Source organism: Ambystoma mexicanum, chromosome 7q, assembly GCF_040938575.1.
Source record: "Ambystoma mexicanum isolate Mex_15411 chromosome 7q, UKY_AmexF1_1, whole genome shotgun sequence".
In the NCBI taxonomy this organism is placed as follows: domain Eukaryota; kingdom Metazoa; phylum Chordata; class Amphibia; order Caudata; family Ambystomatidae; genus Ambystoma; species Ambystoma mexicanum.
Genome location: NC_090941.1, coordinates 894,858,458 through 894,885,158, shown reverse-complemented (window position 1 = coordinate 894,885,158; position 26,701 = coordinate 894,858,458). Strand labels below are relative to the sequence as shown.

The following is a 26,701-nucleotide window of genomic DNA, read 5'->3' as shown; positions in this document are numbered from 1 at the left end:
GAGCAAGTACATTTGTTATCATCCAAGAGTGAATTGCAGAGTATACTTCATTAAGTGTCTCAGAGTCCAATTTGTAATCCCCAGAAAGTTCAAAGACCACCTGGGTGTCGTCAGCATAATTTGTATAGTGCACATCGGATGATCAAGCAAGTTCAATAGTGGTCTGATATAAATATTGAACCGTGCTGGTGAGATACAAGAGCCCTGAGGTACTCCGGCATTAAGAGTATCGAGAGGGGATTGAGCCCCCTCCATGTCTATGCTCGATACTCGTGGACCAAGAAAAGATGCCACCCAGTCTGCTGCCCTCTGGGAGAAGCTGGCAAAGCTCATTAACCTGTCGACTAATATAGAATGGTCTACCAGGCCAAGTCCAAGAGCATCAGCAGGGCTGGGTGGCCTGAGTCCAAGATATTGGCTAGAGTAAACATAAGATCTAGCATAGCTGTCTCAGTTCCATGTCACACTCGGAAGCCAGACTGGTACGTACCCAGGATATTATTGTCATCCAGGAAATCCTGCAGCTGAAGATATGCCACCTTATCCAGAATCTTCAATAAAAAGGGGACATTTGGAAGGGGGCGATTAATTCTTTGCTAACAATGGATCAAGCAAGCTTTTCTTGAGATGGGGAGTGACCCAAGCCTCCTTGAGGGAGGGTGGTACTACACCATCTAGGAAGGATAGGTGTTTTATTAAGATTTTACAAAGTAGTTCTAACATGTTCATTCACTGTTCAGATATATAGTTACAGTTGGATTCCCTTACCCACCCTCCCTTTGTTGCCCTTCCTAACCCCAACTTCGAACAATAACTATGTTTCCAGTCTATATCACTTAAAGTTGCAAGTCCCTTGGGTCAAGTTGTCATTGAAGATGGCCTAGGATGTCGGATGTTAGGCCTTTTGTCCCCCCCTGTATCTTACGTCGTTATCCTTCTACAGAGTGCTATAATCAGGGGGGTTTGTCATCCGGCGAGGTGAATAATTCATGCACAAATATATTCCACGATTTGAAATCTGCAAAGCTTTCTCTTCTTCCTAGTCCTAGCACCTCATACCATACTGCTGTCTCTGCCATTGTATGTATGTATGTATTTTTAGTTTATAACGCGCCGGTCGCCCGCAGGCATCAGGGCGCGGGGCAAAATCCAAATGAGTTCATAGTAGTACAAGTTACAAGGCCATTCTGACATGCGGGTGTCGTACTGGTTTTCACCTAAAGAGGTGAGTTTTCAGTAGTTTCCTAAAACTTAAGTAATTCTCTTCCTGCCTTAGGTTTGGTGGTAGTTTATTCCAGCAGATTGCAGCCATAACTGGAAAGGATTTTCCCCCTCCATGCGCGCGCTTTGCTCTGGGGACTTTCAGAAGAGCCTTGTTCTCTGATCTGAGGCTCCTTTGGGGCATGTACAGTGAAAACTGTTTTTTGAGGTACTTCGGGGCTTCTCCATATACACATCTGTGTACAGTGGCCATAGATTTAAAGAGGATTCTTTCTTCCACTCTTAACCAATGTAGGGATCTTCTCCCTGCTGTAATATAATCCCTTTTTTTTACTGTTTTTAATGCTACGAACTGCGTTGTTTTCCATAACCTGACACTTTTGAAGTTCTCTTTTTGAGGCTCCAATCAGTAGGGCGTTGCCATAGTCTAAACGAGACAGTATGACTGCTCTTGCTATGGTAGCCGCATTCGCTTTGTTTATAAATGGTCTTATGGCTCTCATGAGTTATTTTTCTGCAGGTAATTTACCTGTGCCTCTGATCCTAGTGAGGCTTCCACAATCATCCCCAGGGTTTTGACCTGCGGCATCACTAAGATCTTGGCCTTTTTAATAGTGAATGCCTGATATTCTATCCCTAATCTGGATCTAGCTTGTTGAGTCCCAAAGATCATCAGCTCAGTCTTGGTGTTATTAAGACACATCCAATGGCGTTGCATCCAATTGTCAATAATATTGTACACTTCTGATATTTTGGCACTGTCTATGCTATATTCTCCTTTAAGTTCAAACACAAGCTGTGTGTCATCGGCGTAGTTCATAAAGAACACACCGATTTGTTCTAGAAGCTCACATAAACCTCTGATGTACAAGTTGAATAATAAGGGAGACAGGCTAGCACCCTGAGGAACGCCGTAGAGGATTGGGCGCTTCTATCCTTCAAAAAGGATGCTAGCCACTCCAGTGCTTTGGATGAACACCCGGCTATTCTTGCCAGTGCTTCCTGCAGGAGTTGATGGTTAACCAGGTCAAAAGCTGCGCTTAGGTCTAACAACATAAGGATCCCTGTGTTACCATTATCTATCAGATTTAGCATATGAGTCTGAAGATCAAGCATCGCCGATTCGGTGCTGTGTGCAGCTCGAAAACCTGATTGCTGTTCATGTAATAAATTCTGGTCTTCGACATGTTTTTGTAATTGGTTAGTGGCGATTTTATCTAAGACCTTCAATATAAAGTTGGAGTTTGTTATGGGTCTTAGATTGCTCGGGTCCTTTGGATCCAGCCCTTGTTTTTTCACTAAGGGGGTTATTGTTACCTTCTTGATTTCTTTTGGGACTACCCCTTCCCTCAAAGAGGCATTTATTATCCTTGTCAATACTGGTGCAAAGATTTCTTTATTGTCTAGCATAATTTTAGACAGTAAGATATTCTCCGCACAGGAAGTGGGGTTCATTTTGGCTAAGGTTTCACAAAGTTCTTCCTCAGATATGGGGAGGAAACTAAAGCTCTCTCTTCCTTCAGGAATGCTATCTTGTTTTGGGGGGTTATGGCCTCCCCTTCTTTCCTAGCTTGGATGATGTTTTTACGTGCCTTCGAGATCTTAGCTGCGAAAGCTTCCTGGACTTTATCACACTGTTCTTTTGTGGGAGTGTGTGGCGGGGAAAGTGATAGTGGTTTTTCGAAGCCTTTAAGGATTTCAAAGATTTTTCTGGTTTTATTATTTGCTCCATCTATTTCCTTGTTATAATAATTTCTTTTGGCTTCCCTTATGCCTTTCCTATAACTGTGGTTGGCATTTTCCCACTGTTCTTTGTTCGCTGGTGTAGGCTGTTGATGCCATAACCTTTCTTTCGCTCTTTTTTCCTGCTTAAGCTTACTTAGCTCTTCACTGTACCACTTTTGATGGTTACTGTTTTTTCTAACCAGTTTTTGTTTAACAGGAGCGTTTTCTTCAACCATTTCCTGCATGTATTTATTATATTTTCCCAGCATACACTCGCAGTTGTCCTTTTCTGCGAATGACCCGGCGATTTTCTGTAGACATGATTTCAGGATCTCAGGTCCAAGATTTTTAACGTTTCTGCTCCATGTTTTAATATGAGGGTTTTCAGGGTACGGTGCCTGTTTCTTCATTTGTGCTTCAAGAGTGACTAAGTAATGGTCGGACCATATACATGGTTCTGTGAGCACATTGACTGTTTTCAGTAAGAACCCAGTCTAGTTGGTTTCCTTGGGGGGTAGTGGGTTAATTGTTAGCTACAATGAATTCCATGTTGTTCATTGCTTTTTCCAACATTATGGCCTCTTTATCCTCTTTATTTCCTCTCCACCTGTTCAGATCACCAACTAGCAGCGTGGATGAGTTAGTTGTCCACCCTTTTCAAATCTCCCCACCATACTTCTAGGTTCGGTCCTTCTTTGGCTTTCCACTTCATCGCTATTCGCCGCTTGGCAAGTGCCAATGCTAAGTCTATCATTCTTTTCATTGCTATGTCTTTCCCGGGATATTTATACAATCCAAAGAGGCAGGCCTCAGCTGTCCATTCTTGACCTTTTATTCAATTTTTCCTCAGGTACTATTGCTCTCCAGTATGTCTGGATCGTTGGGCAGAACCAGAACATATGTCCCACGTCTGCTTTCTCCTCTCTGCACTTTGGGCAGCTCTGTATGTTTGCTCCTGGGAAGTGTGATATCTTTTTAGGTGTCAAATATGCCCTGTGGAATAAGTAGAATTGTAGTTGTTTCAGCCTGGCGTTTCTGGATACCTTTTTGGGGTACAGCATTGCTTTGGACCATTCCTTATCTGTGATTTCTCTTCTTATTTCTGCTTCCCATGTGTGTTTTCCTTTGTATAGGTCTTTGGTTACTTCTTCCAGAAGCATTTGATATATTCTGAGTGTACTCCCTCATTTACATCATACAGCAGGCCTAGTATTGAGTTCTCGGTTTGCAGGGTTGTCAGAGATGGCCATCTGGTCCTTAGATGTCTGACGAGTCTTGCGTAAGTTATGCTTTGGCCCTGGTGTACTCTGAGTTTTAACTAGGTCTTGGAACTCTAATACTGTTCGCGTGGGGGCACAATCTCCCATCGTGATCAGCCCTTTCTCTTCCCAGTAGGTTCTGCTTTGTTTGAGGTGTTCTTTGCTGGTTCCGTTTAGGGCCGCCAGCAGTATCTGGGGGGAGTATGGTTCATCTGCTTTAAGCATTCTCTTTGTTCTGTTCCATATCTGTTTACCTAGCTTTAGGAACGTTGGAGGTTGTCCGATTCTCGTTTCTTCTCGCCATAGCACTTCTTTGAGGGTTTATGGAGCTATGGTGGCGCTCAGCAGAGCGTGTTCTACCATTTCCACGCCTGGTAGTCAGCTTGCTATATGTTGGAGTTGGCCTGCTAGGTAGTATAGTTCAAAGTGTGAGAGCGGCGCAGGCTTCCTTCTGTTTAGTCTCTGCATAGTACCTCCATGGCAACCCTCTTTCTGCTTTTTCCCCAAATAAAGCTGCTTAGTACCGAATTAAAATCTCTTTTGGTATGAAGTATAGCACGTTTATAAAGTGGTATAGCAGTCTGGGAAGAGCTATCATTTTCACCAGCGAAATTCGTCCCATCACTGACAGAGGTAGCTTTTCCCAAAATGTTATGGTTGTTTCCAGGTCCTTTTTTGCCCTCAGCGTGTTGGTAGTGTGTTTTCAATGTTATGGCAAATGTTTATGCCTAGGTAGCGGAATGTGTGTGGGTTCCATTGGAGGCCCAGGCGGGGAAACCGATCTTCTGCTATACCTACCTACCCACCCGGCTAGTGGAAACCAATAAGATTGGCTCTTGCTAATTGAGATTCCTGATAGCTGTTTGAAGTTGTCCAGTACTTCTAAATATATCTCTAGGTTGTCCTCTGGGTGTTTTATGTATAGCAGTATATTGTCTGCGTAGAGGGATATTATGTGCGTGGTTCCATCTACTTGTAATCATGTGTCTATAATTGATTCTCACATGCAAATTGCTAGCGGTTCTAGTGCCAAGATATACAATAGAGGTGACAGCGGGCAGCCCTGCTTAGTGCCTCTACGGATCGGAAATGGGTCTGATGTGTTTTCCTGTGGGGACTTTTGCCAATGGTCTTGCATAAGTTAAATCAAAAAAGGAAGTGGTGTTGCACGTGGGGTTGGTACAGCTGGGTTTAAATCATTTAAAAACTCTTTGGGCCATCCCCCCACTACGCAAAAGGCGTTACACAATTCATTAATACATTTGGCAGAAAGAACACCAATGAGCCAGAGATTCCAATTAGTATATGTATTTAGTAAAACAAGTAAATATAATGGAGTATAAACATTGCATCTGAACAACCCAATATGTGCAGAAACAAAAACAGAAACTAAAGGGTTAATGAAATTATCTACACACACACACACACATACAAGGAGGTAAGTAAGGAGCAAAAGAAAAGACAGGGGGAAAAAAGAGAGCCAGGAAGAAAACACAGTTACAGATTCAAATTCAATTAAAAACCTAAGCAAAAAACAAGGAAAAGTATAAAGGAAAACAGCCTGTATTGCTGCTTAACAGTGGTATAACCTTAAGGCACGTCTGGGTTATAGCCTTGGGTCCTTGTGTTATTATAAACACAGTTATATACACAAAGAATGGAATCCTTCTATCCAAGAAACATTAATCTCAAAATAATCCAATCCGTCCATATGCACCAGAGTAAAGATTATTTTCCAAGTTAGGGTCTGCCAACGCTGTGGGGGGAGCGGGCAGGAATAAGGTTTATGGTATGAATAAAGCAGCTGTAATCCGAGGTCCAGGATATGCAGCCTTAATCTGTGGAAACCTTCAATAATGCATTTCGGCAGGAAAAACAATTGAGAAATGTAAAATATTCCGTCTTCATCAGGGCATCATTTAGAGGACCCTGTGGTACAAAAACAAGAAGAAATGGTGTGTCATATATAGGATTATCTTGGCAGGTGTTCTAATATGTCAAAAGTATAAAAAGGCTTAAGTAATCGGAGATGAAACCAATTGTAGAAAATCATTTCAGGCAACTCAACTTCATGTTCTCTACCCCGTGGCTGTCTTGCATAAAACATGCATATCCACCTCAATAAATCCATGTCCTATCCCATATTGTTGTAGGGTGGCAAACAACCATTCCCATCGCACAGAGAAAATGCCTTGATGGCTTCTAATGCCGCTACTGTGCAGCCCTCTGGCCTGGCTTGTGTCCTATCTATAACTGCCTGAAGTCGCCTGAGGTTTTCTGTTGTGGCCCTACCCGGGACGTAACCCATCTGGACTAGTGTGCTGATTACTTTTTTAAGCCTTTCTGCTAATACTGCTCTGAGAATCTTGGTGTCATGATTCATCAGTGCTATTGGCCGATAAGATTCGCATAATGTTTCATCTTTCCCGGGTTTTGGGATAGGGAGTATAAATGCCTGTTCCATTGTGTCTTGCAGGGCACTGATTTCATATGCTTCTTCTAGAACTAGGGTAAATTGTGGGGCTAGTTGATCTGTGTATTTTTTATAAAATTCAGCTGTGAATCCGTCGCCCACTGTGGTTTTCCCAGTGGGTAGTGTGGTGATACCTCCTTGTATCTCTTCTATGGTGAAGGGATATCTAGCATTTCTCTCTGTTCTGTCGTTAATGTGGGAAATCCGATGTCCTCAAGGGTTTCTTTTATTTCTGTTGCTTAGACTGTGTATAATCATTGTATAGTTTACTGTATACGTCCCTAAAAGTGTTATTGATCTCAGTCTGTGATCTCCATATATTCCCACACTCATCTGCTATTTACACTGCTTCCTCCCTGGTATTCTGACCCCGAAACAGCCAGGCCAGAAGTCTGCCCGGCTTGTCGCCCTGTCTGTGTTTTCTTTCTGTATGTTTCGCAAAGCTAAAGTTGCCTAGTTTTTCCCATTGTTCTATGCATTTGTGCCTTAATGCTATGAGGGCGCTTTCTTTTTCTTTCCCCAGTGACTCTGTTCCCTCCAGTTTCTTAATCTCGGCTTCTACACCTGATATTTGGTTTTCCAGCTCCTTTCCGAGTCCACCTGCTTTAGCTATGGCCGCCCCGCCACCGCTCATCCTTGCCGAACTCCTGGCCTAGAGATGATGACGTGACATCCTCATACTTGATCCTCTCAATCGTTTCTTACAATCATGCTCTCAGGTTGCCTTCTGATCTTCACCTGGAAGGAATTGAAAAGTGATCATAAGGGTGGGTCTTTACTCAACACATTTCCAAAATACAGTTCATGCCATGTCATGACCCACTAGGGTGGAATATAATGCTCGCCTCCTTGTCTTTAATAGAATCAAGACTTCCTGAGTTGTAAGCCTGGACAATCTTCATTCTATGACAAGACGGAGGTGAGCATTATGCTTGTTCAAAGCTATTAATCACTCTATTAGCTATTTGTGAGACAGGCTTGAAATAGATAGTCTTAAAAGTACGTTCATTAGACCAGTCGGCTGATTTCATAATGTCCTGCAAAGACACGCCTGCTGAAAATGCACTGGATGCCATCGTGCCTCTCGCTGAATGCGCGCCAAACTGTGCCAAATCTATACCTGCCCAATGCATTATTTCTTTAACCCATCTTGCTATGGTGGCTGTAACTACTGTATGGGATGGTTTTCTACGTGCAATTAGCAGCTGCGTCACTCCCCTAGGTCTCAATTTTGCTGTAGCTGCCTCATAATCTTTGATGCACTGCGCTACGCAAAGCTTAGCGTTATCTGGAAAATATGGATACGAAATAATGGAAGAGTCAGATTTCGTTCTGTTCGCTATATTGAAGGCTACTCCATCTGGGTAGAAGATTTTTCTGTCTATCTCTAGAGCTTTCACATCTAAAACTCTCACACGCTATGAGACATAGAAGCATGGCCAGCTTTCCCGATAGCTGGGATTGTGTAACTCGTTGAAGAGCTGTGCTCTTTCGCTCTGAGATTTGTTCATGGGGGTTGGCGCTCGTACCTGTGAGGGAATGCCTACGAATTCTAGGCGCATGCCTGACGCCGCCTACAGCAACCATACATCGCTTAATAACTCGCGCCATGCTTGTAAAAACCAGATTGTTCTGCCTCCTACTCTGCAGGGAGCAGCTACAGTACTCACCGATTGGTGCCCCTTGCTGTCTGTAGGCTCCCCCCTCTTCTCTTCCGTGGGAAACGGCTTCTTGCTGGGAAGAAGTTGTCCTGTTGACGTGTTTCCCAGTACTGGGTCCTCTGCCCCTGAGGCCTTCTGTTAGAGGTGAAGTGACCGGAGGCTCTCCCCCTTTGGCGTCCAGTCCCGGAAAAAACATGCCTGGGAAAGATCCTCTTGATGGAGTTCTGAGCCTTTTCCAGGGCCGAATACATCCCCACAAACTGGTTCATCTCCCTGGCGAAGGCGTCTCCAAATAGCATGCCTTTCGCTCCCTCTCTAGCTTCTTAGGACGATAGGTCACTTAGCTTACTGTCTATTTTTAGCAGAACCCAGCGCCTTCTCTCTGAAGAGAGCGCACAGCTCGCATTCCCCAATAAGCAAACTGCGCGCTGTGCCCAGTTGGCTAGAACTTGGGGGCCCACTGGAGTGCCTGTGTCTATGGCCCTCTCGGCCAGATCCATGATCTTTGCGAGGGGCCCGGAGAGATCTAATAGTTAATCTTGACAGCCGTGCCACGCTCTGTCCACTCCTTTCCTCACATCCTTGAAGGATTTTCTTACAAAGGTGACCATCTTAGGGTCGAGATCTGGGGTGTCTGTTACTTTGCCCGGTAGCTCAGGCCCGGGTCATTCCGCCCTCAACTTAAATCTGATCTCCTGGTCGAGAGGTTTTCTGATGTGGAGAGTCATGTACTGGGCGACTCTGGGTGATGGCACCCAGTCTGTTGACCTAGGATGCCTTATCGCTTCTGGATCGACCATGTCTCCCAGGGATTCATCATCTGAGGGCTGATCCTGCGTCTCGGGTTTCTGAGGGGGTTATATCCACCTCTCTGTTCTCGTCATTTGGCATGTACCCGGCATCCTCTTTATCCCCTGAATTGTACACCCCTGGGGCAGGGGGTCGAGAGCCTGGCACTGTTGCCCATTTCAGAAAGGCCTCCTTTAGCCTGTTTACCGGGTCAACGGGCTCTTGGGGCATCAAGCCTACCTCTTCTGGCTGGCTCGGGGGCGTCGCAGAGTCCCTACTCTACCAACCTCTTTTACTGTCCTTATGATCAACCCCAGAATTGGGGTGTCTTGCTGAGGACCCCTCGCCAGGGCTGAGCGCCCTGCTCTTCGTGGACTGGTCTTGATTGGCTTTTTGCTTATTAAGCATAGCCTCTAGATGGTCTAACCTCTGGGTAAGGGGGAGAAAACCTTCAGAAACTGCTTGGGACAATGACTCCCCTAGAACCTTTTAAAACTTATGGAGAGATCCTGGTCCTCCTGTATGGGTTCTTGTACCCATTCCTCAGAGCTCAACTCCGGAGACATGGATCTGGATCCTCTGGGCTCGCTGTATTGTGCCATAACTCAATAGGTAAAGTGGAACCTCAGCCTTTCTTTTTATTTTCTTTTATTTTTTTATGCCCAGGTATTCTTACTGAAAATATACCCACACAACTTCCAACATGAAATGTTCATAAAACTGTTATTATTTTTTGATTAAATTCAATCCAGTACTCTGTTCTATTCGCGCCACACTCAACCACTCTTCTGCATTCCAATCGCGAAGTAACAGCTCAGCGCGGCGCGCGGTGGCTGCTGGGGCGAGCTTGCTCGCAGCTGGACTCCCGCCAGGTCCTAAAGCCCTGGCGGGAGGAACACTCATCGAGCAATCGCGTATCACGGCTTGAGGAGGCGGGGCCGAGGGCCTAGTGAGAGCGCACTTGCTCGTGGCTTCGGCTCCTCTGAAGGAAAATATACGAAGAAAAGGACAGCGGGATGCTGCGGTGGCGAACGAGGCCGCGAAAGAGCGTCCTCAAACCAAAACACCTTGGAACGTCAGGTAAATAAATTGTACAAACACAATCATTAAAACGCTATAACGCATGCACTCATTTTGTGAATAAACATGTGTAAACACCACAGTATGCAGGTGCTAAGTGCACCTAATATATTTAACTACTAAAGTACCAAATGGCATTAATTTCAGTGTACAATTGTAAGAGGCGCTTCGCTCAGGAGCAGCAACAAAGAAAGAGGAGTTTGGAGTCAGCTAGGGACCCTCTTATGGACAGGGGTCAGCCCTGATTTGACAAGAGGGGTGGTACAGGACTACAAGGACTCATGGGATTTTGGGCATTTGTAGTCCAGAGACATTTTTTCTGTTATTTGGAAACTATGCTACCCCTATGTTTGTTGTAAGAACAAAAAAGTGTTATCAAGTTAAAAAAAAAAAGTTTTAAGTTGAATTGCTGTGGGAGCAGTATTTAAAGTAGTAAAACATAATGCCCTCCTCCATCTTGTCATAGAATGATCTATGCTCTCCCAGCAATTTCTGGGGTCTCTTAGCCAATGTCATTGAATATATATTTTTGGATTACATGGGCCAGGCCTGGGGTTATACTTTACTGTTTTGCTCTAAGGCCTCTGCATCTGCTAATTCTCATTTGGTGCCCTTAATTTTCAAGTTACGGCCAGAAAAGCAGCCTCCATTCTTATGATTCTGTAATCGAGGTTCCAAAAAAGGTAGGACATTGCAGAATCATGATTTTTAAGAAGACATTCCATTGTGGGCCTAGTTATGATTTCTTTGGTTATGATACCCGGGATAGCTCAATAAAAAGTGACAGGTTCTCTTCTTGCTCTTGACAGTTTTCACATACAGGACTACTTGTAAGGTTCTGTTTTTTTGTTACTGGCCAAGGATAGTTTATCAGCTCTTGCTCAGGTCCAGAGATGCCTCTCATGCAGTCTTGTCAAACTTTTTAAATATGGTTGTTGAAAATGCTAAACTGAATCAATGGCCGTCCATCATAAATTCTCAACTTCTCCAGATTCTTTTAAGGTGCGGTTTATTCCTCTTGATCTGCTTATATTTAAGGTTTTTTTTAACAGGGCTAGTTGAGACTGTAGACTTATGCTGATAGGATCCAGAATTTCATCTATCCTCAATATCCGTAAATCATTTCATATGTCACTTCTGTAAGAAAAAAAAAAAAAGCAACAAAAAACGCCTTCTTGCTTTCACCATATTATCATTTACGGACACCGCTCTTGACTGCATATCTTACTGGAATGCTGTGGGCTCTTTTGCATTGAGAAGCAAATCTGATATCTGTAGGTGAGGCTCGGTTGGAGGCAGGGACAAAAACATTTCTAAAACCTTCTTTCACTTACACGAGTTACTTTTTTTTTTTTTAAATGTGTTTTTGTTCAGTCCCCATATCTTGGCTCCATATTACACCATATATCTGAACTTGGCTCCAAATACTCTGTCAACTTCCTAATTAACCATTGTATTAGGTTTTGTAAAACAAATTGAGTTAGGGTATTGGCTGCTAAATCCACGTTATCCACCAGAGGGGAGGCAGCCCCTTTCAGGCTAGGAAAGTGAACCTGCTTGGCAAGACCCTCCCTATGAGTCTGGTAAAATGCAACCTCACTGGGAGTGACTCTTCTCTTTGGGACAAGGACTCACACTCCAGTAAGGAACTTCCTGTTCAGAACACCTTATCCACCTACATGGGAATTGGAAAGACTGTTACCTCTGGTTTTGATTCACTGATTAGTGATATTTCTTCAATCTCTTTGTCTTCAGGTAATGCGGGTTCTCGGCTGAACGCCACAGCCAAAGAAAAAGGACCAACCCCTATTGTTTGTGATGATTTACATAAAACGATGAGGAACATGGAGGAGAGACAATCCTACACAGAGGCAAGCCTCTGATGCGAAAACACCCAGGAGGGGTGAAGCCACGCTAGACCACATAAGGATGCATTTTAAAACCTCAGCATCAGGGCCTTCTTTCCCAAATCTCTTTACCATACAAAGTCTCTTATTTCAGAGGGCCTGATGCGACATAACAAAAATTAAAGTTCCTTTCTTCTTAGGATTTCACATATACAACTTCTCAGTGATTTGCTCTTCACTCAGGTCCCCCTCATCCGGGCTCAGACCCACTTTAACACAACGTTCTTGCCCACGTTGTACAGCACGTAGGTGATGTGGAACACTTGACGTAAAGACACACTTTAACTATGCGAATACACCTTAAGCTGCTGACTCTGTCTTCCAGAACTCTTTTGTCCTTTAGGCATTCAGCTATCAGTTCAGGAGGCTTGACCTCTCGGGTTCCCCTCTGCTCCCCTCCCCCCCAGGCCAGAGCAACCTTCCGGGGTTTTACAGTTTACACACAAGTTCTTTAATAAATGTTCTTCAATTAAAGGTTCCCCTCGATCGGGCTCAGACCTTCCTCAGTTAACTTCCGGTGTTCCCTTCCCCCAGCGTCCCTTACCTTTTTTATTGGACTTCCTCCATCTGGTTCGAGTCCCCATCTCTGCATCAAAAATCGAAGACCTTTGTCTACATGCAGGATTTTGCTTGATCCGTCGCAGGACCACTTCAATTGTCAATTTATTAAATGCAATGCCTTTTGGTACTTGTAATTTTCATAAAGCAAAGGTTCACATTCAATGTTGCAAGCTCTCCAAACCACAGACCGGACTTTCTCCACTTCAATTAACTCACCGGCTGCGTTTAGGAGTCAGCCTTTATCGTGTCTGTTTGATGTCTCTGCCATTCACCCGGGAGGTCCCGCTGGCAACCTTATTGCACTGTACTATCTCCTTCTCTGCTGGGCTTGCCTGTATAGCCCTCTTGGCTTATAGGCGGTAGCAGTCTCTCAGCAAAGGGACTTTCGCTCGCCAGCCCCCTGGATTCAGCCCCCTGGTCTGTCGCTCTCCTTTGCCTCTGCCCTGGAAGTACAGCTTTGTCTTGTGCCCCGCCTCGCTCTTGCCTCCTCAGGGTCTCCCTCAGTCGGGCCCAAACTCCTCTTTCACAGGTTTCAAAATAAATGTTTTTGGACTTCAAATCCCAGAGTGCATCAGTGCTCAACTGGGATATCCCCTGAGGTCAGGGTCTCGCCGCCTGCCCTTCTAAAGCCTAGGTCTTTGAGTCTGACCCAAGGGAGGAGTTCTGGTTTGGGTACGGTCAGGCAGCCTCACCTGCCCCTGGGTTAGCCTTCTGGATGTACAGGTTCCCTGCCACACTTCTCTGCTGCTTACAGATTCAGTGTCCTTCCAGTCCTTCCCACTCCAAGCCTTCCATGGTTGCTTGTGCTTTGGCGCCTGGCCTCTCTGCTTCCTTCAGCATCCCCAGCTCGCTTAGTGTGTGCTTGGGTGTCTGACCTTTTATACTCTTTGAAAAAGTTGATTGGAGTCAGGTGTGAATAGTTGTCCCTCCCTGTCTGACTTGGCCTGACCTCATTATTGGGACAACATGGAGACAGCCCATAGTAATCCATTGCCCATTGATTCCTATGGGTAGTGATATGATCGGTTCTTTATAACGCGCTTAATATCCAGAGGTTTCTAAGCGCTGCCCGGGGATCTAACCTGTGTTGCTTCGTGTCGTCTTGCTTCCAAGGCGAGCACGATTCCCCTGATCTATCCTCCTGAGTAATCCCCATAACTCCCAGTAGTTGGACTTCTATAATGGAAGTAGGGATTGTGGGAGCTGTAGGTCTTTCTGCAAATCATGGAAAAAACATGTAGGTTTTCGTCAGGATGAAGAGGGTAAATATATTGTGATCGGTGAATGGATTTTCTATTGGCTTTTACTTTCCCAGGTCGTTTTCTCCTTTTCCTTACAGGTGTAGTGGGACTCTGCTGACAATATCCCATGACAACTGATGGGATGTCGGGTAAGAGTGCATTGGTACGGGAGGAATACCATGGAATACCATGTCTCCCCCGAGGGCGTGTCTCCCATAGACCCCAAGGTTTTCCTGCCCAGGTCATTCATGGCAAGTCTCATGTTTGGCAATTTGTCCAACAAGCTGCTTCTTGCCTCCTAGTCAACAGCAGAGGGATAATGTAAATGTGATGCATACTCAGCATATTTTTGGTAATCACAAATGTGTGGTGAAGCAGAAGAATGCTCTTCAGCAAAAATTACGTTTTATTTTGCTCAAATGTTCAGAAAGATAATGGGTTATCAAGATAACATTTTATTTGTGGCTGATGATGTTTGTAGATCATTTTACAGAAATGAAAATATAATGAAACAAGACAATTGAACACTACAAGAACCAATCTCTACGCCCAGGAACTCCATTTAAGTTGCAGGCAGAAATAATAAACGAGGCAAGACGAAAATTGATATCATGTAAAGGATCAGATAAAGCAGTCCTTAAGAAATGTAATTTTTTTTATTTGTTTTATTTACTTGTATATAATCAAAGGACAAATGATTTTTACAAGAAAGAAAGTCAAATCAAATTAAATTCAGTTTTCATGTTAAAGCATATGCACATCCGAGCAGTTTCAGTGATTTCAAAATTGTTTGTTTGGGCGATTCGTTCGAGCCCAAATACTCTGAATAAGACACACAGTCAGGAGACGCCAGTCAGCGCCGAATATGTCTGATTCTGCATGAGGCAGTACAAATGCACTTAAATGTCCCCTCCAAGAGTTGGGCTCAGGTTTCGTCGATGGAATTGCGATACGGTTGCAGTATCCCATAGGGTTGATAGTACACTAATCGCTAGGTGGAATCTTTGGTGTTTATTTTTATGAAGGCTGCTTCCAATAGTTTGCATGCAGCTACTGCCCAACGTGCTTTTTCCCCAGAAATAAGACGGCACCACCATGTGTCTTCTTCCACCAGGACAGAGTTTTCCCATAAAGGGGCCAAAAAGGCTGAACGTTCTGGGTTGAGAATGGGACAGTTTAACTGTTTCTTTCGAGTCCTCGATTAGGCATAGTCTGCATGTAGTGACACTGGCCTGGCTTCTTATCTCCAGGATCTCTCTGGTGTGGAGCAGATTCAGTCGCGCTCTTGGGAAGATGCTTTGGAGCTTTCTGTCTGGGAATTTTATACAATAGGCCTGAGGAAATTTAGGCTTATTGTATGTTGGCGGCAGGTGTTTCAGAAATTTGATCGCTGTTGTTTGCTCGCCTGTGGTGATCCAGTCTTGGTTTTTCAGTTTTTGAATCACTCTTTGTGGGTTACTTATCAGATCCTCTGTGGTACATGCCACCTCTTCCAATTTATTTTCTTGGCGGGTGATCCACTTCTGAATCTCTCCTCACATTTTGTTGACGCCAGCTCTTTGTCAATGATGTTAAAAATTGGCCGGCCATCTTGCAGCAGAGTCTTTCTAAAGATGGCCAGAGAGGACAGACTGACCGTAGCACCCAGCGACAGTAGGCCCAGCTCTCTTCTGACAGCCGCAATCGGGATAGAGTTCGGTAAACCCAGAATCGTCTTCCAAATATATCCCTCCAATTTCGGCCAGAGTGAACTGGGCATGTTAATCGTAGCGTCCATGCCATAAGTTAGTGCAGGGACTATGCCTTTATAGAAGTTGATTGCTGGGATCCATGAGTATTTGCCGAACTTACGATCAATCATCTTCATTTGTGCGGTTAGATTTTTATCTTTATCCCAGAGATGTAGTTGCATTTTTGTCTCCTGAGGTGTCCCATCGTTGATAACTCCTAGGTATTTGAAGTGAGGGACGACTTCGATACAGCAATTATTCGGTGTACAGTTCTTTTGCTGCAGGATTTTTCGTCGCGGGACTTTTCATCGCCGTTTTTTTATCGAAAAGAAAATAGTCTTTTTTTTTTTGGGGGGGGGGTTTAAAAATTAAATAAATATTTGTGGGTGAAAGGGAATAATTTTATTTTAAAAAAGGGGGGGTTTGGGCAGGTAACCCCCCCCCCCCAAAAAAAGAGTTTTTTTTCGATATAAAAACGGCGATTAAAAGTCCCGCGACGAAAAATCCAGTGGCAAAATAACATAGAACCCAATTATTCACTGACCAGGTATGAGCTGAATTCTTAGGTTGCCGATTTTTGGCAAAGATCATGATTTTTGTCTTGGTGTTATTTATGGTGAGGTTGTTGGTGGCCATGTATTCTGCCAGATTGTCTAGCTGACGTTGAATACCTATTTGGGTCTGGTCTAAGAGGATCTTGTCATCTGCATAGAGAATACGGGACACCACGGTATTACCAAGCTTCGGTGGAAAGCTCCGAACAGTGACTTCAGAGTCTTGAAAGTCTCCCAGGAAGGCTACAAAAAGGGCCGGAGCCAGCGGGGAGCCTTGTTTCACTCCTCTTTCTGCATGAATTTCTTTGGTGAGAGAGCCTTGCTTATTCAGGCGGACACATAAGGTGGTGTTCGAGTGAAGAGCTATGATCGGCTGTAGGATTTCTTCTGGGCAGCTCCACCCTTTTAGCTTTTTCCATAGGAGCATTCTATCGACTCTGTCAAAAGCCTGCGTCAGGTCTATAAAAGCAGCATAGACTGTTGGAGCTCCCTGCTTGATCTTTGCCTTTAGAATACTGAGTATGAGAATATTCACTGCTGTACCGCCGTTCTTCTTGAAGCCCAGCTGGAATGGGTCTTCGCACGGAGCAGATTTAGCCCAGCGACGGAAGTATTGGAGAAGGAGGGTGGCGAACAATTTGCCCATGATGTCCAGTAGGGCTATTGGCCGATAGTTTGCCGGGTCTTCTCTGCTTCCCGTTTTAAATATTGGAATGAGTTGCTTTTGTCCATGACACTGGGATCTGTCTGCTGGCTCTGCAGTGACTGAACAGGAGGCTAATGAAGTCAGTCCATTCAGTGATATATTTTTTTAGGTCAGTGTTCGTAAGGCCGTCAGATCCCGGTGCTCTAGATGTTTTTAGCTTTTGAATGGCCGCAGTAATGTCTGTTTTTGTGGAGAGATCAACCCAGGGAGTCCTATCAAATTCCAGATCGAGGGTCACATTAGTTGTCGGAGTAGCAAAAAGATCTTTAAAAAAAATCTACCCAGGCAGATTCTGGCACTGAGTTGATCATGTTTGTCCTTGAGTGTCCTTGTGAGATGTTAATCGAGGCCCAGAAATCAGCTGATTTTTTTGGTCGATAGCGTTCTCATCATGGATTTGGCGTCATTTTGGTAAAGCGCTGTCCTTTGTAGTCTGATCCAAGATTTGTAGCTTTTGTATTCTTTTGCCCAAAGTTCCTCTCCCCGATTGGAATTTTCAGCTTTTGCATTGCGTTTCATTTTTCTCACCACCTTTTTTTTTTTTCCCGCTATTATTTTGTCGTATGTGTCGTTGAAGATGATGGGAATTGTCTTTTCCTCTTTCTGGCTGGACTTGTACTTGATCAAGAGTGGGATATAGTTGGGTCTCAGAGATGTCTCAGAAGTCGTTCTAGCGTATTGTTGGATCATAGCTCTGACATTGGCAGCTGTCAAGCGTAGTCGAGTTTGTTGGGGATTGAACTCGACCGAAGCTGTATAACTACTGGATTCTTGGGAAACAGAAGACCATCCAAGGATGAGCATGTTGTGATCGCTCGGGTGAGTTTTGATCACCTTGAAGCTTTCAATTTCTGAGCACATGGCGTTTGAAATGAAGATGTAGTCCAGAGTGGTCATCGACGAACCTCTTTCCCAAGTTGGAATTTGCGGTTGCCAGTCTTTGATCCATGCAGCGTTGTGTATGTTTATTGATGCCATCAAGTTCATCCATGCTTGGCCTCTAGATTCCGTTAATGTCACAGCACTTGATTGCGAAGGTGCTTCTTTGGGGTGCAGACATTTGGCATTCAAATCTCTGCATATTATAACATTTGTGGTGTTCCACTCAACTACAATAGCGTCGATAGTTTCGGCCATAGATTGGCAAAAGGCCATAGTCAATGTTTTTTGTGGGTTCCATTAGGTAGTAATGGCTGCGAGAGAGGTCGCTGACCATCGGCTTGTTGTTTCCGAAAAATGAGTCCATTCAATGAGTATTGCCAGGATCCCGTAGGATCTCAAAATAGTTTTCACAATTTTCAGAGTTTGGCCTGTCCTCACGGCGATAAGTAGGCCCGCGGAGGGCCGGCCTAACAGGCCTCTGACCGCCGGGGAGATCTCTATTTCAAATCCGTCCATGGATGGCTTCTCTAGAAGCCAAGTCTCTTGACAGCAGAGGATGTCAAAGCGGCCCAGATCCTCACTGTTGGGATCAGTTAAGTGAGCGTGACCTCTGGTGTTCCATGAGGCTAATGTCAGCATCTTTGGGTGAGTAGATTCTTTCACTTCATTGGGTAATTGTTATCTGCTTCGGTTTGAGGTGAGCGCTCCTTTTAGCCAATTCCACGGTCCACCTGAAGTCGAATCTTTCTTTGTCTTGGCCAATGTATCAGGAAGTCTGTTCGGCGACTGATGCCTGTCATTTCTGTAGCTGTTAAATCTTCTTCGTTGAGGAGAGTAGTCTCTTAGCCTTTCTCTTCTTTGGTGTCCGTGTTGTCTTACAAATGAGGATTGAGGCGGGCTGTGCCTAGTTCTGTCTCGTGGGTTTCGAGTTGAGAAGAACTCCGATGCGTCAGTCGAATATTTGCAGTAATGTTTCTCTGCGGGTCTCCCCGTAACGGCCTTTGGGTCTGTTCTTCGAGAAGTATTGTTCTTCTCCACGAGACTCCTTTTCCCTGTCCAGAGAAACCCCAAAATGGGACCTCAGTTCAACTCTTGGGGTACTATGATGATCTGGTGAATTAGGTTTGTCTTTTCTCTTTTTAGCTGCCGGATCTTCCTGCTTTCCTTTTTTGGATGGTGTAACTTGGCTTTTTATTTCGGATAGGAGGAATACGGCTAGTTTTAATTCATTTCCAGCGTCCCGGCTCAGGTGTTGAATGGCAGCTGATTTAATATGGAGATAGGCTTTAGCCTTATTGTCTCTTTGATATTGCTCAATTAGTTTGAAGTCGTCCGTTTTCAGAGTCTTTAGATCAGATATGGACGCTGTAATTTTTAGCACTGTTCTACGGTTTAAGACCATGTATTTGTCTTTGTTTGAGATCTGCTCGATTTTAAATAGGCAAATAGATTTGTCAATATTTGCAGTCACCTGTGTTTTTTCTGGAGATCTGTGTGGCATCAGCGGTTGCTTCAGCAGGCTTCCGTGTAGAGATTTGTTTGTAGTGTCTGCAGACAGAGCGTGCGGTACTGTTCTTGTAGGTGAGGGCAGGCGTTCGTCCAGCCTTGGTTGTTGTAGCAGAGGACCGTCCCTTCTTGGGCCTTTGACAGGAGACAGCCTGAGGTCTTCTTAGCGGGGCTGATACTCTTTTGTGTTTCCTTATGGCCACTATCAGCCTTATGCTGGTGCCTGGAGTTGGTAGGAAGGTCTCGTTCCATATGCTGAAACATGTTGGTTAAGATGCTGGAATCTAAGAATTCGCTGGTAGATTTAGGTGAGTGAGTTAGATCTATCGAAGAGACAGCCGTCGTTTGCACTGGGTCCGGGATGGAAGTATCTTTTGTTCTCAAGGTTTCCAGTGTAGACACAGCGGGTTCTGCGAATGTTTGAAGCCGGGATGGAATATCTGTTTGCTCCTTCTCTGCCAGTTTGAGGACTTTTTTCTCATGCCCCTGCCTTTGTGGTTGACCAGCATTCTGAGTAAGCACAGGATTAGTCTTCAGATGTGATCTACTCACAGTTGTTACTGCTTTGGATTTGTTATGAAATATAGATGCAGTTTCGTCATTTCCTTTCATCATCAGGCATCTGTGTTGATTTTGGTTCTAGCCGCCCCAACTGAGCGTCTTTTTGACTTGTGGCCACCGTGACATTTTCGGACTCAGGCTCAATTATATCTCTTTTCCTTTGTGAGATATCCTATTTCAAGTCAATGGCCATTATAAAGCCTTCCAAAAAGGTCAGCTTCGATTGTATAATTGCTAAAGTAGTTGTATTATCTCTCAAGGCGTCGCCTAGGGTTTCGTAAAGTTTGCAAAATGGGGCCATAGCGATTGTTATTGCTGACATGATCGTGGTCATATCTCTCTTATTATTTGGTGAGTCTTTTTGCGCGGATGTTTGAGGGTCAGTTAGCCTTCCATTTTTTGGGGAGGTTTCTCTGCAGTCTGTTGTTAGAGTGCTCGTGACTGAGTGCCGGCGTCTAGCTGAAGTACCGCCGGCCTCTGGTAGATTAGCTAACCTTGGCAAAGAATTCCATGGACCACTCCCCGTGCACCGTTGGAACAATGGGTCTGTTAAGTGATCTTGTAGGGTCATCCAAGCGTTTGGTGTTGATAGATGAGCTTTTATCCTTTTATTTGTGGGCTCGTTCCTCTATGTGATGGATATGCTTTTGGCTGAAGTAGGTCCAGTATATCTAGCATTCCATGCTGAAGCGTTCGGGCTTCTGTTGGAGGTGTTTCTCTTATTTTGTCCGTTATGGTGAGCTCGGGATGGATAGGTGTCCGTGCCTGTGCCTCTGTGAGTTGCCTTTGTTTCGTATGGTAAGGCTGCCCTGCCTGGATCTCTGTAGTTTTTGTTTGTTTCTCCTGAGCCGGTGTCAGCAGTTCCAATTGGGCGAGGGCCGGTGTTGCTGTGGTGGTTCCCTGCATTGATGGGCCCGTTGTGTCATTTCCAGTGATTCAGGTTGGATGCAGGGCACTATGGTTGTAGTGTTTTCGTCAATAAGTGGAACATGAGCAGGTTCTTTAGTCAACATGTCATGGTTTTCGTCTTGGGACGATAATGTTTTTCTGCATTTAGCTAATGGTGGAGTCTCATCCAGTGCTTTTCCGCATCGGAGAGTACAGACTCATTAGATAATTTTCGTTTTCCTTGTGTTTTGAAAAAATTCAGGAGGGCATTAGAGAGCAGCGGGGTTGGTAAAAACCGTTTCCCAGACCCCCGTTTTTTAGGAGGGGGTTGGGCAGCCGAGCTTTTAGTTGATTTTATTTCTTTTGCATTGGCTTCTTCCTTTCTTTTTTGTAGAACTGTTTTGTCAGTGGTTCCTTGCGACAGAGGAAGTTTAGGTTTAGACTTCCCTCTCTTTTTGTATTGTATTCTTTTTTTGTTTGTTGGAGAGTTCAGTTTAGGATTGGAAATGACAGAGGCCTTGGGCTGATGATCAGCGTCTGACTCTGCGTCTGACTTTGTGTTGAGTATAGAAATGGCACTGTGATTGTGGATGCCCACGGCTGAGTCGGGGCCCGAGGTCTCCTCTGGCACTGGGTCAAGAGACTGGTTCAATAATTCAGCAGTTAGGTGAGGTATTGACTTAGGGGTTGCCTTACTGAACATGGGGGGTACAATAGGTGGAGGTGATGCTATTGCTATGACAGTTTGTTCAGGCAATTCCTCCTGCAGCATTTGGTGGACCATGGCCAAGATGGTCAATTGCCGGGAAATGTCCTTGTGTCCTTGGTGAGGATTCCGGGAGGTGGCTTGTGTGTTGCTCTTCCCCGGGCACAGGGTCACCGCTTCGGATTCGGCTTCGGCTTCAGATTCGGCCTCTGGGCTTGTTTGCATAGAGAGCCTTGTGGCAGTAGCTGTCTGTATGTGTGGATTCTCTCCAATGAGAGCCATTGGTGGCTCCTGCAGTTCTTGTAGTGTCGCTTGGTCATTTCCTCCCGCCTTAGCCACCACCCTCAGACCTGCCGCGAGAGATCCTCCGATCCAGTCGCTGGTTAGGCCACTCGCCGAAGCGGAAGATGCTGGCGGGTGGAGCCGACCGCGCTAGCGCTGTTGGTGTAGGGGCTCCTCCCCCCATATCCGGCATGCTGTGCGGTGAAGCCAGCATTGAGGCCGCGTGTAGCGAGGGAGCACGGAAGCCACCTGAAGCCAGTAAGTGGTCTATTTTGTTTTTTTGCACGCTCTAACCAAGAGGGGGTAAGGCCAGTATTTGTCCCGAGCTGCCAATTATGGGCGAGGGGAGACAAGAGCTCGTGGTTGCAGCGGGATCATCGGAGTCACGTGCGGATTCAATTGAACTCCCCGTCCTGAGCGCGGTGGTGGAATTATTTAAAGTTGAGGATTGAAACATGATCAGGGAGTTTTTTTCACGTGGCTCCTAAGAATTCGTGAATCCGGGTCTTCCTCCATGTTCTGCGTATAGTAAAGATGCAGCAATACAGGGAACTAGTCTTGTGTGTGACAGGAGCAACAGGAGTGTCAAATCAAATGTTCACCGGAGCAGAGAATCAAAGTTCAAATTTCAGTCGGTGAGGTCACCGCCTACCTCACCTCAGGATCGGTGTCAGCGCTGGGGTAGCGACGGGCGGTCCGCAAAGTCCAGCGGGCGGCCCCCGCCTCCCGCTGCGGACTGGTGCAGACTGGTACTTTGCACGGTACTCCGAGCGCGCTCCGCGCTGTTGAGGGGTTTTTAAAGTCAGTAGTGCTTGTATTTCTTAAAGCAGCACTCCACGAAGAAAAAGCAGCAGTTGAGCAGGAAAACACACAAGCACGTCCTCTCCCTCTGGTGCAGACTGGGACTCTGCATGGTACTCTGTAATAAGAATTGTAATATCAAAATCCTCCCTTTCAGAGCAGAATAATTAGCCAACGGTTGTTGTCTGTGAATGACAACTGGAATCTCCTAATATGTACCTAATGAAGAGCTAAAAATGCTTGAGTTTTAAATCAGTGCGACTAAATGGGCATCGTATGTGGTTTAAGCAGGATCCAGTACTGATCAGCTGTAATATATTTTGTGAGACTTGGAAAACTGATGAACTCATTTGTAATAATGTTAGTGTGTTTACAATTAATGTTACTAGGGAGGGGAAGTGAGGTCCAAAAGTGGAATCGGCAAAATAGACCGATACCATAGTCTCAACCTTGGTACATTTGTTGAAGTACAGTGATCTGTTAGCCGTAACAAAAAGAAAAAAAAGGTACACAGTATTCATGAGGGCTGCAGGTCAAACTTTGATGACCAAATACTGAGAACAGCTCAAAACAGGCTTGTAGTTTATCCCCGTTCATATGTTAATTGCATATAGCTGGTTTACTTAAACAAACTGCTAACAGTGAAAGAATGTAATTAACAAATTGTGCTAGTTAGTGAAAGAATGTAATCAAACATATTAATACAGTTGATGTTATATGCTGTTAGACAGTCGTTTTGGATCGAACACCCACTGATCTGCAATGTTCAATTTAAGAATAGAACAGCATTATGCTACAAACAATTTAAAGATAACCTGCGTAACATTTTTTTTACAAAAATAAGTATGGGTTTCTCCCAAGCGCAAAAACAGACGGCTGCTTTTGGTTATCTCTTTTATACAAGAACATGGAAAAATTGACAGACAACTAAAGATAAGGAACCACAAAGATATTGAATGACACTGTCTGAGCAAGCAGCACAGTGGTTCTTTTGAAATTTTAGGCTTGGCCAGCTCCCCTAAAGAGCTGTAGAACAGTGGAAGAAGTGTCCTTGCATCTGTCCAGTGTTGCTCTATATAAGGAGACTTTTATTGCAACCTATCTATCTTTCCACGATTTGATCAATTTACACAGTAACCATTTCTCTTTTATTATTATATACTGTCCAGACACATGTGATTTATTATAACTTGGGTAATAGTTTTTTTTTATCATATGTTGCAAGTAGCTAGTTGAAAATGTTAGGCGTGTTTTTAATGGTTAATAAAATATTTTAATACTTGTTTGGCTTCCTGTGAAGGCCTATAATTAATTAATAAATGGGAAATGTAGAGCAAAAATGTTTTTGGGAAACATTGGCCTGACTGGCAAAGTCTGTTCTTTAGAATTTCATCCAACTGCAATTTGTTATGATCGTCAGAGCTAAAAACGATCCAAATGTTAATCAGGAAATAGTTAATTTTGCAGTTTTGTTTCAAATGTAACCAGTCTTCAAATCATGATAATGCATCAAGCTAACTCTCTGTTTCCAACAGATTGCAGCTATCCTTCGAAGACGAAAATCTGAATACTACTTGCACAAACTACTACCTGAAATCCTGCAATCCACGTCCTTTCTCACTGCAAATGGAAGTTTGTACATGGCCTTTTTCTGTATTTTGAGGTGGGTAAACTCTTGTTGTGATGTGTTGAACTATATTCTTTACTGGCATAACTGAAGGAACCGATTTTGTATTTTTACCCTGTTTTCTATCTTCTTGGTCAAACATGGACATTATTTAGGCCATCAATTCACCTACTCTGGATAGAAACCATTGAAGCTTTTGTTCTTTCCTATACATTTAGAAATCAAGATAAGTTCTATTTTCCCTCTTTTTCTGCTAGTTGGATCATCAAGTGCCGCTTGAGAGGACTCTCCCTCAGGGTGAAACAGGGTGGAGTGGTCTCTCACAGCAGATTTGACAACACTGATGAATAGGAGAAAGAAGACAATGCAGTCCCACATGGAAGGAGTCCCTATATTTTGTTACAAACCACAGAAATCAAGTATAGTATATATATATAATATATATTTGTATGTATATATATATATATAATATGTTTGTAACAAAATATATATTTTGTTACAAACCAGAAATCAAGTATAGTTGGCAAACAGGATGCCCTAGAACAGGGATTTACAACCTTTGGCTTTCCAGATGTTTTCTTCTGCAATGCCCATGAACCCTAGTCAGCATAGTCAGTAGTGAGGAATCATAGAAGTCTTTCCCAAAGGATCTGGAGGGCCTGGAGTGTTTACTGCGTTGAGGACCGTTGGAGTTGGCTCGGCTGTGCTTGACAAGTCACTACAGGATCTGTAGTGTTGTTTTTGGCACTTTAAGTACTTCGAACCACTTACCTAATTCTTTGAGTCGTCGACTCTACCCAGTGAAGCGCATCACTGCTGGCTCGCTGTTGTGGAAGCACCTGACTCTCTGCATCTCAAGCACTAACTTGACCCAGCCGAAGCGTAGTCTCCGCCTGACTTGACCTGTTGGGAGCCAATCGACTCAACCTTTTATTCCAACGTCTGCATTCTATTTCCTTTGCAGATGGGATCTTTAGTCTTTTTTTAGTTTGCAGAGTGCATTGTTAGTTTTCATTAAAGTTCCCGTTTTTATAGAATATTTGTAAAATATTCTTTTATTTTGGTGCCATTGTACTATTGTTTATGCTGCAGCTGTATCAGCTCACACCCTTCTTGAAGATACAGCCTGCCCTTAGCCTGCACTACCAAGAGTCGAAGGGGGATCTACCTTTCGGGCTGTGCCGGTTTTACCTTTATGATTGGGATTACTGCTGGTTTCTTAGTAGTGTGAGGCTGAGTAGACACTTTAACTGCTTCACTTCCCCATACTCCTGTGGAACAGTGGTCATTTCGCCAGTCTTTACCTGTATCGAAAATGTCTTATATTCTGGTGAGGTAACATCCACATTGTAGATATATTCCTTCCAATACATCTCCTTCAGCATTGGGCTCCCAGATAATTTCAGTGGCAAAACATGGATATAAACATGTGCTGTCTACTTGATTATTATAGAATTTGCTGACATTGAGAAGTGTGAGAAACCAGAAGGTGTCTCTCACACACTAGTCCCTGGGGATCTGTCATCAGGTGGTCAGGACACGGCCATCACTTTTGGATCTAGTTCCTGGGGGTGGACCAGTGTGGGAGGATCACCTGGGTGAGGGGTCTTGTGGGAGTGTGGCACAAGATGGTGAGAAAGGGTATCCCCTTCCCTATAACACCTTTATACCCTCCTACCAGGTAGGGTATTTAGGAACTCCAACTCCCCCCGCCTCCCAACCCCTTTGGAGCATGAACACTTTCTCGCGGACAGCCCGCTATGAGAGAAAACAGGCTAACACCAAAGCAGTATAACTGACGTGGCCCAATACCATCGTCGGGCAAGGTCAGACCATCACACACACCTGACTTCCATTACACTTCCCCACACGGATAAAAGGCAGAGCACGAGAGCATACTCCGAGCGAGGCAAAGCACACGCACGAGGAAACGGCAGTTTCAAGAAGGCAGCTGAAAAGGAGAGGAAAGACTGTAAAACCAAAGGGGATTGACCTTTTCAACAAGGAACCGTTGCTTTCCTGAGACCTCCAGAATAGAAAGCGTGAAACCCGGAAACCAGGCTGATGAATCCTGTATTGTGTGTCGGAGATTCCCGCAGCCCTCCCACGTCAATAATCAAGGCAGGGAGAATCAGCAGCTGCTGTGGTGCCATTCTTGTCTCCAAGAACAAAGCAGCTTCATTGAAGTCAACACAGCCAGTGAGTTGGGGAGACCAATACAAGACCGTTCTGTGTTGAAGCCGAGGTTGCAAGCGGTAAAATTGTATGGCGAGTTCTGGAACAAACATTATTGGACTGCATGTGATAAGAAATGCAAGTGAAGTTGAACTGCTGATAAGTCATTGAACTTTAAAGCAAGCTACAATAACTTTGACAGTGGTCAGCACCGCATGGGTGCTCAATCAAAGGTCCCTGTAAGGTATCCAGCTGAGAAGTGATGACGATAGATAAATCTGGTCCGAGCCTGGCAGAGGGAGACTAATTGAAAAAGAAAGAATACATGTGAATCGAAGTGGTCCTGCGACAGGTCAAGCAAAATCC

General features: G+C 44.5%; 1 protein-coding gene across 1 annotated transcript in view; it reads left to right on the top strand.

The window, feature by feature from the left end:
- TMEM135 (transmembrane protein 135) overlaps positions 1–26,701 on the top strand; it is a 2,087,148-nt gene that overhangs the window by 165,261 nt on the left and 1,895,186 nt on the right. Inside the window, exon 2 of the mRNA XM_069639711.1 lies at positions 24,069–24,196. Within this exon, the coding sequence (XP_069495812.1) occupies positions 24,069–24,196 (128 nt within the window). The remainder of the gene's footprint in view (positions 1–24,068; positions 24,197–26,701) is intronic.